A 15,117-nucleotide genomic window follows, 5' to 3' on the forward strand; every position below is an offset into this window, starting at 1 on the left:
CTGATGTAGTGGCCACTCAGTTGGTCTCTCTTCAAAAACTGGGTCATATTCAAAATAAATGTAATTAATTTTATACTTGAGTCAAGGCAATCATTTATTACAGAAAGCTGTCAGATGTGAATGAGAGATGAACTTCTGCCATCACAACCAAAATAATCCTTTCACACTCAGAGTCGACTTGTTTGAAGTTATTTTAAATGCCAAGTTTATTACTTTTTTAATAGTGAAGAAATGTTTCGATGTGCAGACACCGTCTGTCATTTAATATTAATCTAAAAACAGCTAAGAGATCTTTTCACCTGGAGGTGGAATCCTTTGATTACTGCTGAGACCGACACTCATTAACCCGATTAGAGTGCACTGTTTTGTTCAAGATGTAATTTTGGAGTCTTGGTGGGTAGTACGAGTCCACGGGGAATGTTTAGTAGATGCTGCCTAGCACATGTGTGTACGTGAACAGCCAGCCAGTGCCTTCTTCATGCTAAATGTGGTTCCCACGTCTCCTCTGACTAGAGGTGTGCTCAGAACAAGCCGAGACGGGGCCCTGCCGAGCCATGATCTCCCGCTGGTACTTTGATGTGACTGAAGGGAAGTGTGCCCCATTCTTTTACGGCGGATGTGGCGGCAACCGAAACAACTTTGACACAGAGGAGTACTGCATGGCGGTCTGTGGCAGCGTCAGTAAGTGGACCTTCCTCAAGCCTGGCCACCTTTCGTCTCTCTAGCCACTGACTCTGCTCTCTGTAACAGATTGGTTTTCCTGGGTCTGGGCAGTGGGTCTGTTGCTACCACTAACACATTTCTGTCCTCCTCTTTAACTGCTCGGAGCCTCTGCAGTCTGTTCAATCATGAGCCCATATCTCTGTCTTTTTCTAATAAAGCATGGCTGTGGGTGTGTTCTTTTAGTAGCTGTGGTAGATGCGTCTTGCCATCTATAGGGTCCTTTGAGTCCTTCTCTTTAAACAAAGCCGGGGTTGCTGTCTTGTCTCCTGCTGCCGTTCTTGCAAATGTATACCTACACGTGTGTCTGTGTACATGTGTGTTCGTGTTTATGCATGTGCACTACATGTGCGAGTAAAGTCTGCTCCTGGAAACCTGGCAGATGAAGCTTCAGTTGCATTGACAAGGTGGTGTATTACTGCAGTGAATACCTTTAAGTTGTTTCATAATATGTGTCTTTTATTGTGGTTGGGGAGCCCTGGTGATGCAGTGGTTAAGAGCTCAACTGCTAACCAAAAGGTTGGCAGTTCAAATCCACCAGCTGCTCCTTGGAAACCCTATGGGGCGGTTCTACTCTGTCCTGTAGGGTCACTATCAGCCAGAATTGACTTGACGGCAACGGGTTTGGTTTGGTTTATTGTGGTTGGGGGTGCGGGGATTGATTGAATTGAGTACATGCACCTCAGATGCCAGGCTGTGGACATGCCCTTGTCCCCACTCAGCTCCCATGCAGACATTTGCAATGCCAAGTTTTCGTTTCTTCTCTTGGAAATAGTTAGGAGAAAATTCTTAATGTTAGAAAACTTCAGTGACATTAGGAGCCGGGAATATAATTTTTAAAGCATTTTCTTTCAAACTTTAAGTTGCTCATAACTTTAGGGCTAAATCTATGAAATCATGATGATCATGAATCAAGTTCTCAGGAGGCAGTGCACCAGGTTTATGGGACTCCTGCTCTTGCTGATACCCCTCCAAGTTAAATTTCCAATGTTATTATTTTGACGTTATCATGAGTAGCAAGTTTGAAGTCCTCAAGAAATAATTATTCAGTTTTCCAAGTTACACATTAAACTCAATATTTGTGTTATTTCCTGTTTTGAGAGACTCCATTGACTCTCTGCCTTGCTCTTATGAGGGAAACAGCCATCAGTTCCTGCCCAAGATTCCTAGGGATTATACGAATTGTTTTCCAGCCCAATCATAGAATTAAGTAGAACTACAGAAGGACTTGCACAGGTGAAGGAGCCCAGTATCTAAGTGGGATCTAATGGAAGAATTCCTGTTGGTCTCCTGCCTGATGTTGGAAGACAGGTGTTCGTGTGTGTGTGTGTGTGTGTGTGATTAACTCCCTTTCTGTCTTGTGTGACCACAGGTGTGAGAACTGGTAACCCCAAGGGGTTCTAATCTGGCTCCCTTTGCATGATTGCAGCTTGTAGCTCAAAGACTCCTTTCTTTAGTTTCAAACAAAGATATTAATTAGGTCAGGTAATGGGGAACACAATGGGGGATTCTACTGCCCGGAGTCTCTGCAACAAAGGGCTTTTGTTAGAATGATTCTAACTGGTTTTGCTGCGTGAAAGGTTTCCTGGCATATTTTCAAATTTTATCTCCTTTCTCCAGAGGTGGATTTATTTTCTGGAATAGTATGTTATTTTTTGTAATAAGAAAGATTAAAAAACAAAAAATTAATAGTGGTAAGTTTGCCTGAAGAGCTAGAAATGACTTCACGCACACACATCCTTGATCAGTTTGATTTGACTTGAACTATGAGCAAGCCGTGAGCCATACAGGTCATATGGAGCCTGTGGAAGTGCCCTGGGTAGCACACATTTTGCTGAGAGACTTGGTGAAGGTCGATGCTCACAACAGGAAGAAGTGGAGAGGATGGTCAGTACTTAGTTTTAGAGGGGCTAGATTATAGAAGATCATCAAGAAAGTAAAGGCAAGAGGCCAAAGGTGAGTCAGAAGGGCAGACATATAAGTGGAGAGTACAGCTTCAAAAGAAAGCTGGAGCCAAGAGCTGGAGCTGAGAGCCGGAGCCTGCCCTATGAATGGGGGAAACAAATGGAGATGTTGTGGGAAGTGGATTGATGAGAATGGGTGGTACTTGGCACTAAGCATGGAGAATAGGAACAACAAAATCATCTAACAGGTTATCTGGATGTACTATCAGAGACGGAATGTCCAGCATTTCTGAGACCTTAATCTCTTGCACAAATACAGCGTATGTTTGCCTTAGTTTTGTGGATGGGCCAAACTTTAGGATATGTTTTTTTGTTTGGTTTTTAATTCAATAATTTTTTTTGCTTTTTCACTGTTTTTTTGGGGGGGGGGGACGATGGTCAGTGGAATCACATGAGTCTCGGCCATCATCCCCATGTTTCTATTTTTGTCTTTAGTTATGTTCTCTTATTTTCTCCATAGTGTCCCAAAATTTACTCAAGACTACCTGGGAACCTCTTCCCCAAGATTCACTGGGAGGAGGGAGAAGGGAAGAAGTGTATTGCATGGCTGGATTAGGACCCCAGCATCACCACCTTCTTTGCATGGTCTGTGTTTCTTGAACATCTGCCTTTTAATAAGATGTTTATTCCCACTGCCTTGCTCGGAATTATGCCTAATTTTGCCAGGCAGTTTGAGATGTTGGGGCTTCGAGCATTGACTAAGCTTTTCCTATTACTGAGCAATTTCCTTTTCATTTAATGTGGTTCTGTTAAAATACTGTATATGTAACGTTGTTGTTTTATTTGGCATCACCATTTTATTTTCTAAAAACTCCTGAGATGCTACCACTTAACAAGAGGCCATATACACAAGTGACTTGTTTTCTAGAAAAATATTAATTATGCATGCATTCTAGTACATGGACTAATGTGTGTGTATGTCTCTAAGACAACTGTTAAGTCCCAGGAGGTGGGAGGTCACTTTTCAACACCAGAGCCACCTCCTCCTCCTCCTCTCCCAGAATGCACAGTGGTGGGTCAGAGATGCCAGCTTCTGATCTTATCCCCAGGAAGCAGGGAAAGTGCTTTCTATAAAGACCCGTTATAGCAACCAACCACTGTCGGTCTTATGATGTCCTATATTTTGTGATCATTTCAGTTGCCATATTAGTCTAGCTTTGTTTAGACATGTCAGACACAAATACTCATTTTGAAGTTTGGAGTATATTCAGAAAATGATTTGTCCAGTTTTCGGTTAGAGATGATGTATACTGTTGATGTTTGTGATTGCTGGAAGAGACCATTTCCGTTTCAGCTTAGACATCTTATAATTAAAATGAGCTTTTATCTACATAGTGATTTTATACTATCTTGAAAAACTTAGTCTCAAATTAATAAAATTAGTTAGCTCAAAAAAAATTATAGATGGAGAATTATGCACTTCTACAAAAGATTTCATTTTTTTGATGGCCTCTCAAGATATTCACACTAACTCAAATTATGTATAACTTTTTAAAGATTTGGTTCTTACTGCCACACTGCTGTTGTGAGAACGCGTTTTTCTCTGAAACGGTTTAAGTTAGGGCGAGTGGGTAGATACAGAAGGACTAAGGAAAAGCTCTAGATATCACACTTTTTTGTTAGGTGCTGTCGAATCTGCTCCAACTCATAGCAACCCTGCATACAACAGAAAGAAACACTGCCCAGTCCTGCACCATCTCCATGATCCTTGTTATGCTTGAGCCCATTGCTATAGCCACCATGTCAATCTTTCTCAGTAAGGGTCTTCCTCTTTTTCACTGATCCTCTGCTTCACCAGGCATAATATCCTTCTCCAGGCACTGATTCCTCCTGATAACATGTCCAAAGTATATCACACTATAGGACTGATAATACATCAGTTTGCTTAGTGTGCTACATTTTAACAAGCATTTTCACAAATCATTTATTTTTCTCAGAAACCCTCTGTAGAAATTTTTTTCATTTCCTTTGTACACATGAGAAACTGAAACTTAAAGAGTTTAGTGAACTTTTCTCAAGCCATTGAACTCTTACTTGGCAGAACCGGGTATCAAACTTTGATGGTACTGTGGCTGTGTTTTACACTCCAAACGGCTAAGCATTTGGTTCTGACATGTTTCTCTAGTTTAGTAAAATTATATTTGAGGTACAGAAGTGCATTTTAAGGATACAGAAAATAGTGGCAAAAGGATAAAGAATATTAAAAAAAAAAAATCATTTTTTTCCTGAATGCCATGAAAGTAGCATGCATCAATAAATTAAATCATTCCTACCATTTTATAAAACAATATTTTTCTTTGTTTCATCTTATATCATTTTTGCATATGAAAGTATTATCTCTTTTCCATTTTTAATTAATGAAAATGAACATCATCATTTAATAAATGTGTTTTCATGAAGGATACATAACTCCTACTTGCATTGTCAACTCTTCCAGATATTTTGAAAGTCTCTTTTACAGTTTTCTCTTTCCCACTCATTTTCTCCCACCTACTTTCTGTGCATTTGAGATGCTGACACCTTTCCATTCTACGGGGATGAAGTGGTTTTGGCAGCTATATTTTTTTGTCTTCCTGCAGAGACTATTCAATCACTGCAAGTGAAGGGTTTTGCAGTGCTAGTACACACAGACTGGAGAGAGCATATAATTTCTAGTTATTTATAGCTTGAGCTTCTAAGCGGCCTTATTTATAGCAAAGCTGCATGTTTGAATTAAAAAAATCATGGTCATCTGGAGGTCAAATATAGATAGTAGACTCAGGTGGGAAAACATGAGCTGAACTAGGTGAACAAGCCCATTTCATTGACAACTTGGGCTTGCACTTTGCTCCTTCACCAACTTCAGGCTAATTGGATGATATTTCTTTGCCCAGAGGTGGTTGGTTTTACAGATTGCTCAGTCCGAGTGGCTTCTAATCAAATAATAAATGTGAAATGAGGTAGGAAGGACTCTTCAGTTAAACTGATAAGATTATACATAGGGTGAAAATGTGTAATGGTCTGCATTTTAAATACAGTAATTTTCCTGCTGAGTCTTCTTGTTATAATCACACGGTCCTAGACCTTTGTCTTTAAAACCAGTTTTGAGCGTTGCAATTTTAGGGGCACTGATTTTTTGTTCCTGTTACGAAAGATAAGACTCTAAATCACAGTAGAAGGGACAAAGATACGAAGCCTAGAGGTTTCATGTCACACATAAGCTCATGAATTTGAATCATTTAAAAAATACTTCCTCATTCGGGATAAAGAAAAATCTTATGATAGCTGAGTTATTTCCAACCTGAACCCTGTGTTCAATGCAGAAATTTCATATTCAGACTACCCACGGCAGTGTTTGTAAATCGTAAAATTACTACATATATACTTATTGATTAGTTTGTTTCAAATCTGAGAGTGTGGTCATTTTTTCTGATGTTATTATCCCCAACAGATTGCATCTCAAAAGGAAAACAGGTCTACTCTTTAATGGCATTCAATCCCAGAAAGGATCTGGCCATAGAGAATGATGAGTGACCATCTCTGGCACCTTCGCCTGCGGTGAGGTGTGGCTCGGACAACAGGGTGTCTCAACCTCAGCACTGTTGACATTTTGGGCTCTGTTTGGCGGGGCCTGTCCAGTGCATTGTAGGATGTTTAACAGCATTCCTGGCCTCTTCCAACAAGATGCCAGAGCACCTCATCAGTGGTAATAACTAAAAGTGTCTCCATATTTTGTCACATATGTCCTGGGGAGCAGCCACCCCTGGTCAAGAACCACTGGTCTAGACTTGTAGTTTCTCCACATCTAATTCACAGATGATAACAAGGCTGGTATAAACAGACAGGCTTTCCATAGACTTGAGGGCATGCGTGGTTTTGGAAAGTTAGTAGCCTCCAATTCTTGTCAGGTGTCTATGACACTGAATTTTATACCACTACCCTGGAAACCCTGGTGGCATAGTGATTAAGTGCTACAGCTGCTAACCAGAAGGTCAGCAGTTTGAAGCTACTAGGCGTTCCTTGAAAACCCTATGGGGTGGTTCTGCTCTGTCCTATAGAGTCGCTATGAGTTGGAATCGACTCGATGGCAATGGATTTGTTTTTGTTTTATCCTAAACCTCAGTACAGGCAGTCCCTGGGTAACAAACGAGATCAGTTACTAACTGTGTCTTTAAGTCGAATTTGTAGATAAGTCAGAACAGGTTCATACACTTCTTAGTTAGCCATATTTTGGTGCAAGAAAAGGCTTGAAGCTTTTTCAGTGATTTAAAAGCTGCACATGCAGCAAGTTAAGGTGATTGTGATGAAGAATTTGTTGCGAGTAGGGGTTGGTTCAGTTGTTTCAAAGAGAGAGCAATTTTACATAACATTAAAGGGCAACTAGGAGTTGTCCAAGGACTTATTCTTAACCCAGGACTGCCTGTATTTGCAAGTTAAAATAGAACTCGCAATTGCTATTCTGACTATAGAAAGCTATAGGTAACATACTTTTTCTGCTCTAATACAAGCTACTGTGGAAGCAGAGAATGACCCAGTAAGCCCGTGGGCTGGAAGTGGATGGTCCACCCATGCACCATCCTGTCCTCTTCTCTCCGTTTTCTCTTTGCTTCATAAAATCCCAGTATATGCTGGAGAACAAATGACCATCTGTAGAGATGCCAGTAGGCTTACCATAGATTACTTGGCATCTAGAATATACCTTGGGATCATGTTTATGGCTTTGACGATGAATGCGACACCATTCCTCTTCAAGTTGTCACTCCCAGCATAGTAGACTATATGATTGTCTGATTCAAAATGGCCAATACCACTCCATTTCAGCTCAGTAATGCCTAGGATATCCACGTTTATGAGTTCCATTTCATTTTTGACGATTTCCAATTTTCCTAGATTCATGCTTCGTACATTCCAGGTTCTGATTATTAATGAATGTTTGCAGCTGTTTCTTCTCATTTTGAGTTGTGCCACATCAGCAAATGAAGGTCCCGAAAGCTCTACTCCATCCACGTCATTAAGGTCAACTCTACTTCGAGGAGGCAGCTCTTCCCCAGTCATCTTTTGAGTGCCTTCCAACCTGGGGGGCTCATCTTCCGGCACTATATCAGACAATGTTCCTTTGCTATTCATAAGGTTTTCACTGGCTAATGCTTTTCAGAAGTAGACTGCTGGGTCCCTCTTCCTAGTCTGTCTTAGTCTGGAAGCTCAGCTGAAACCTGTCCTCCATGGATGACCCTGCTGGTATCTGAATACCGGTGGCATAGCTTCCAGCATCACAGCAACACGCAAGCCCCCACAATACGACAAACTGACAGAATAGATTTGATGCATTGAACACTAGTGACCGAAGACCAGACATCAAGGGCATCATATATGAAGAAAGCAAGAGGTCATTGAAAAGACAGGAAAGAAAGAAAAGACCAAGATGGATGTCAGAGGAGACTCTGAAACTTGCTCTCAAGTGTCGAGCAGCTAAAGCAAAAGGAAGAATTGAAGAAGTAAAAGAACTGAACAGAAGATTTCAAAGGGCGTCTTGAGAAGACAAAGTAAAGTATTATAATGACATGTGCAAAGAGCTGGCGATGGAAAACCAAAAGGAAAGAACACTCCTGGCATTTCACAAGCTGAAAGAACTGAAGAAAAAATTCAAGCCCTGAGTTGCAATAATGAAGGATTCTATGGGGAAAATATTAAATGACGCAGGAAGCATCAAAAGAAGATGGAAGGAATACACAGAGTCATTATACCAAAAAGAATTAGTTGATGTTCAGCCATTTCAAGAGGTAGCATATGATCAGGAACTGATAGTACTGAAGGAAGAAGTCCAAGCTGCTCTGAAGGCACTGGCAAAAAACAAGGCTCCAGGAATTGATGGAATATCACTTGAGATGTTTCAACAAACAGATGCAGCGTTGGAGGTGCTCACTCGTCTATGCCAAGAAATACAGAAGACAGCTTCCTGGCCAACTGACTGGAAGAGATCCATATTTGTGCCTATTCCCAAGGAAGGTGATCCAACCAAATGTGGAAATTATGGAACAATGCCATTAATGTCACACACAAGCAAATTCTGCTGAAGATCATTCAAAAATGGCTGCAGCAGCATATTGACAGGGAACTGCCAGAAATTCAGGCCTGTTTCCGAAGAGGACATGGAACCAGGGATATCATTGCTGATGTCAGATGGATCCTGGCTGAAAGCAGAGAATACCAGAAGGATGTTTACCTGTGTTTTATTGACTATGCAAAGGTATTCGACTGTGTGGTTCGTAACAAATTATGGATAACATTGCAAAGAACGGGAATTCCAGAACACTTAATTGTGCTCATGAGGAACCTTTACATAGATCAAGAGGCAGTTGTTCAGACTTAACAAGGGGATACTGATTGGTTTAAAGTCAGGAAAGGTGTGCGTCAGGGTTGTATTCTTTCACCATACCTATTCAATCTGTATGCTGAGTAAATAATCCAGGAAGCTGGACTAAATGAAGAAGAATAGGCCATCAGGATTGGAGGAAGACTCATTAACAGCCTGTGTTATGCAGATGACACAACCTTGCTTGCAGAAAGTGAAGAAGACTTGAAGCACTTACTGATGAAGATCAAAGACCACAGCCTTCGCTATGGATTGCACCTCAACATAAAGAAAACAGAAGTCCTCACAACTGGGCCAATGAGCAACATCATAATAAATGGAGAAAAGATTGAAGTTGTCAAGGATTTCATTTTACTTGGATCCACAATCAACAGCCATGGAAGCAGCAGTCAAGAAATCAAAAGACACGTTGCACTGGGTAAATCTGCTGAAAAGGACCTCTTTAAAGTGTTGAAGAGCAAAGATGTCACGTTGAAGACTAAGGAGCACCTAACCCAAACCACGGTATTTCTGATCGCATCATATGCATGTGAAAGCTGGACAATGAATAAGGAAGACCAAAGAAGAATTGACGCCTTTGAATGGTGGTGTTGGCAAAGAATATTGAATATACCATGGACTGCCAAAAGAACGAACAAATCTGTCTTAGAAGTACAGCCAGAATGCTCCTTAGAGGCAAGGATGGCGAGACTGCGTCTTACATACTTTGGACATGTTGTCAGGAGGGATCAGTCCCTGGAGAAGGACATCATGCTTGGCAGAATACAGGCTCAGCAGAAAAGAGGAAGACCCTCACAGAGGTGGATTGACACAGTGGCTGCAACAATGAGCCCAAGCATAACAACAATTGTAAGGATGGCTCAGGACCGGGCAGTGTTTCGTTCTGTTGTGCATAGGGTCGCCATAAGTTGGAACCAACTCGACGGCACCTAACAACAACAACAACATGTTTATGGCTTTAGGTTCTCTGCCAGTGTGTAGGTGTAATCTCATGCAGGATTTGAGGGTAGAGCAAAAATTGATTTCTGCCCACATCAAAATGACCCAGATAGAACAAAAGAGATAGCACACTCCCAGAGAATATAAAAAGAATTTGAGCATATCATCGAAGCAAGCCAAACCACCTTTTCCAACTTCTAATTCTGTTGCCTCAGAGCCTCACGGTTTGCTAACTATAGATAACTCGCCGTGTGGCCTTTGAGTGGAATGTGCCACCTAGACCCAGCATCCTCCTATGCTGTCAGAACGCCAAGGCCATTTAGTCTTGGACCAGATTGGAGCCATTGTTCTTAATCACACTATACTTGTTCTTCCACTTGTGAAATAGCAAATATTAGTTCCTGTTAGCACATTCTATAATACTAATGGAACTAGGGTATTTCTCTTTAACTGCGCAGCATTGTTAAAAACAGTAAAAAGCATTCAAAGATGTGGTGGTACGTTAAATTGCATGTCACATCGGTGCCAGTAAAAGCTATTCAGTTGACAAGTATGAAGAACCAGTTCTTTAATACCCAGAAATACTTAGGGTAAAAAGAATGGCTTTTTCCTCAAAGTTATCACAGTGATAACCCCTAAGATTAAAAGGAATTGGTTTACTCAGCAAGCCAATATTATTATTAAAAAAAATAAAAAGTCATTTACTCAGAACAATAGAAGGACACTCGTAATATATGTGCTCTATTTATTCTAAGGAGCCTGGTGGTACAGTGGTTAAGCGATTGGCTGCTAACCGAAAGGTTAGTGGTTCAAACTCACCCGGTGACTCAGCTGGAGAAAGACCTGGCAATCTGCTCCTGTAAAGATTACAACCTAGAAAACCCCATAAGGTAATTCCACCCTGTCACATGGGATTGCTATGAGTCAAAAACCAACTTGCTGGCACCCAACAATAACGACATTCTTCAGATGTTTTGCCAAAGGAGGATAAATAGTTAGTTTAATACAGTGGCCAGCAAACACTTTCTGTTATGGGCTGAATAGTAAATATTTTAGGCTTTGCAGGTGATACAGTCTCTGTCATCCTACTCAGCACTGCAGCCATAGTGTGAAAGCCGTCACAGACAAATAAGTGAACAAGTGGACACGGCTGCATTTCAATAAAATTTTGTTTTAAAAAGTAGCCAGATTCGGCCTGCGGGTAGTAGTTTACCAACCCTTGGTTTAATATAGCTGTTAGTTACTCTTGAGCTCACGCTGAGCTGGAGCCTGGTGGTACAGTGGTTAAGAGTTTGGCTGCTAACCAGAAGGTTGGCATTTCGAATCCACCAGCTGCTCCTTGGAAACCCAATGGGGTAGTTCTACTCTTTCCTATAGGGTCTCTATGAGTCGGAATTGACTCTATGGCAGTGAGTTTGGTTTTGGTTTTACTTTTGAGCTGATGCTAATAAGCTGGGTATTTGAGGGACACCAGCAACTAAGCCAAGTACACTGCATTTCTAATAACCTAACAGTTTTATTGCTGAGATGAGACCTAGGCATGTGATAGAATTAAATACTGATATAAAGTAAAATCTACAAGCGTAGGGAAAGAATTTAGTGGGAGATCAGGGTAAAATGAAATTGGCTTTTCCTTAAGCCCTCCCTAGAGGTAAACAGTGTCATCTGCCTTTTGCTGCTACAGCGTCTATGGAAGTGGAAAACGTTGAAGATTTGACTTTTAAAACTCACTTATTGAGTGTTGAGTGGCTGTGACAGCTCATCTCTTTCTGAGCCACCGTTAATGACGTTGAGAATAGCTTCTGACAAATTGACAAAAAGGAATAACCTAAGATTAAGACGGTCTAGATGCGCTATTATCCCTGTTATCTCACGTATTTTTTTTTAAGGTTCAAAACCTTGAGGTAGCTTTTAAATGTGGGTGCCTTGCACTAGATAAGATATACCCACCAACCCAGTGCCGTCGAGTCGATTCCGACTCACAGCAACGCTATAGATAGGAATAAAAGTAAGACTGTTGTTCATTCCTTCACTCTCATTTCACATATTTGACAAAATTCCCATGTCAGTATGTGCCCATAAGATGTAAAAAAGAAATGTAGCTTCACTAGAATAAACAGCATAGATTACATTTTTATTACCTTGTGGCCAAACAATGCATTAGTGTTCTCAGCCAGCTATAATTGCACTGAGTATAAAACACCTGAGATGTGAGGGCATGGGGCTGGGGGCGGGGATTGCTTTTGTTCTTTTTTATAAGAGAATCTAAACCCGAAAAACCAAACCTACTGCTGTCAAGTTGATTCCGACTCATAGCGACCCTATAGGACAGAGTAGAACTGCCCTGTAGAGTTTCCAAGGAGTAGCTGGTGGATTTGAACTGCTGACATTTTAGTTAGCAGCTGTAGCTCTTAACCACTGCGCCACCAGGGTTATCTTAAGGGAGTCTAATACCACATATAAAGATAGCAGACTTTATTTTCTCATTATAAATGGCTCATCTGTCCAGGACTTGGTGCTAAATATTTGCATTTCGACTGCTTGGTAGGGTTTTGTTTTGAAAGCTATTTTGGTATAAGAGAAATGGAGGTTTTTGTTTTTTCCTTTTTTTTTCTTAAGTTGGGTTGGCTGTCAGAAAACTCTGCCATGTTTAGAGATTAAATTTTCACTTAAAATCATTCTCTACTGGTTTATATTTCACCTATATATAAATTACCCTGCTTGTCACCTCTGCTATATAAATCCTAGCCATTTCAAGTGACAGCATTGCTAACTGTATAAAATCATTTTCACTGGTAAGCTGAGGACTTACATAGGTCTTAATTTACTTTCCTCTTCTGTTGTCAATAGTATAAAGACAAACAGCTTTCTGCTCGTGAAAGGAGAGTCATCAGATTTTCTCGTTGGTGTCTGACATTAGTTTATTGACCAAATGCAATTCATGGGCCTGTCTTTAGGGGAACATTCGGTCTTTTGGCCTGGCGTAGGTGGTCGCAGTCGTTACTGTGTAAAGGTGGGGTTATTGCTTCTTTTGCATTCTGAGTTCATTACATCCGCAAAATTGTACTTCGCTCTGGAAATTAAGGAAACAAATGAGTATCAAGTGATAGGGCAGTTTCCTGCTAACTTTGTATGAGTATGAATGGAGTATGGTATGGTGATTACAAAATCAGGACAGAAAATGAAGGCAGTCGGTGCACATACAGTTAGATTTGACGGTGTCCCTGAGTACGTAGGGTCTCCAGATGGGTCAGGGGAATGATTTTCTTCCACGTTCTGAAGATAGCCACAGGTTCGCCTTCTTTTGAAACAACTTCCCTTAAAATTTTAAAGTTTTCTCAGGGGAAAAGGAGAAAGGGAATTGTTCCTTGGCAGCATTTCATTGGTCTGAATGATTGTGGTATATTTTCTGAGAGGAACATTGGGTACGGTACCAAAAAAAAAAAATACCCATTGCCATCAAGTCGATTCTGACTCATAGTAACCCTGTAGGACAGAACAGAGCAAACCCATTTTTTTCCCCCCTCCCAGAAAGTAGAGCTCTGGTAGGCATGAAGAGGAGATTACCACGTGAATTTAAAATGCTGTGACAAGCACTGGTGTGTCATTATTAAAATTGAAATGGACCCTGACACACCCGTGAAAGTTGTTTCGCCCTTAGTATTCAGTTACCTCCCATGGGAAGCCCTCACCATCTTCAAGCTACCACCCTGAACCAAGCCCCTGTCATCTTTGTCTTCTACTCTTCAGTGGCGTCTTTCCGTCTACTTTTGCTCCTTTAGCAGCCAGACTGCTCCTTTTAAAACACGTCACATCACATTTTCCTCACCTCTACATCCTGTGTGCTCTTACAGAGTCTTTGCCATGGCTTCAAGGCCCTCTGTGATCTATCCCCCATTTTCCGCCGGCCTCCCCCACCGCTGACTTTCCCACATCTTCAGCTCTGGTCATCATGCTCTTCCTGGAACTCCCCAGACACACTTGCCCCTTAAGGCCTTTGTGTTAGCTGTCCTGCCTGTCTGCCTTGTTCTTCCTTCAGATAACTGTGTCTCTAACTTGCCCACTTCCTTCAGCCACTTGTCCAAATGTCACCTTCTCAGTGAGACTCAGTCTTCCACCCCACCACTGATACTCCTGATCCTTCTTAACCCCCTTCTGTTTTTCTATTTTTTCCCTCTTTTCCATGATATATGTCACATTCTAGAAACAATATGTGTTCTTGCTTTCTTTTCTTTTAAATTTTGTTTTTTTCATTGATTTCTCCCATGTGTCTCACATAAATTAAAAAAAAAAGTTCCCTTGCAGTTGATTCTGACTTATGGTGACCCCATGTGTGCAGAGTAGAACTGTGCTCAGTTCAGAGTAGAACTGTGCTTAGGTTTTCCATGGCTGTGATCTTTCGGAAGTAGTTTGCCAGGCCTTTCTTTCCAGATGCCTCTGAGTGGGTTTGAACTGCCAACTTTTCGGTTAGGAGCCAGTGCTTAACTGTTTGCACCACACAGGGACTTAATATTTGTTGAATGGCGCAATAAAGGAATGAACAAGCACACTAAAGGCATCCTGTCCGAGATGGAGCTGTGATCTCGGCTTCTCAGATACCCCTGACCAACCAGGATTGCAAGAACAGGGCTGAGGCTTCTAAAGAAAGCACTAGCCATCCAAAATGCCACTGAATTGTGGAAAGCAGAATGTTGGCTTTCAGGCAGGAGTGTTCTGGAAGTTGGAAATGCTTTCTGCTGCATTTACTGTAAGTATTTAGACACCAGTTCTCACTATTTTAAAGGAAGATTGGCACCATCCTGTGTGTCTTACCGTATCCTACAAGGTTTGTTATGAGACTAAGACATGGAAATAAATATGAAGGTCATTTAAAAAGTTAAAAGCTTTTGCATGTGATGTTATTAGTGCTGCTAATGATTTGGCACTTAGAGGCCAAAACCTGTAGATAAAGATGTTTAACTTTGAGTTTAAGCCTAGGAAGTAAATGTTTGCTGTGGAAACGCGAACACACCCAGTAAAAGCTTGCTTGGAGAAGGCGTGAATGATTATGTTTGAATAGGACCCTCCAGACACAAGCTCTATGAGGTCTTTCTCTTGACCTCTGCTTTATAACCCTAGTTCTGCCAGAGTTTGGTGGACGGT

The 15,117-nt window shown here is 41.2% G+C and overlaps 1 protein-coding gene across 4 annotated transcripts in view; it reads left to right on the top strand.

The window, feature by feature from the left end:
- The window catches only part of APP (amyloid beta precursor protein), a 302,781-nt gene that overhangs the window by 183,962 nt on the left and 103,702 nt on the right, over positions 1-15,117 (top strand). For 2 of the 4 annotated variants that reach the window (XM_049858263.1, XM_049858264.1), the window contains exon 7: positions 514-681. The exons of the other annotated variants lie outside the window; for them this stretch is intronic. In XM_049858263.1, coding sequence (XP_049714220.1) covers positions 514-681 — 168 coding nt within the window. The remainder of the gene's footprint in view (positions 1-513; positions 682-15,117) is intronic. 4 annotated transcript variants of the gene reach the window in all.

This window comes from Elephas maximus, chromosome 18 (assembly GCF_024166365.1).
Source record: "Elephas maximus indicus isolate mEleMax1 chromosome 18, mEleMax1 primary haplotype, whole genome shotgun sequence".
Classification (NCBI taxonomy): Eukaryota; Metazoa; Chordata; class Mammalia; order Proboscidea; family Elephantidae; genus Elephas; species Elephas maximus.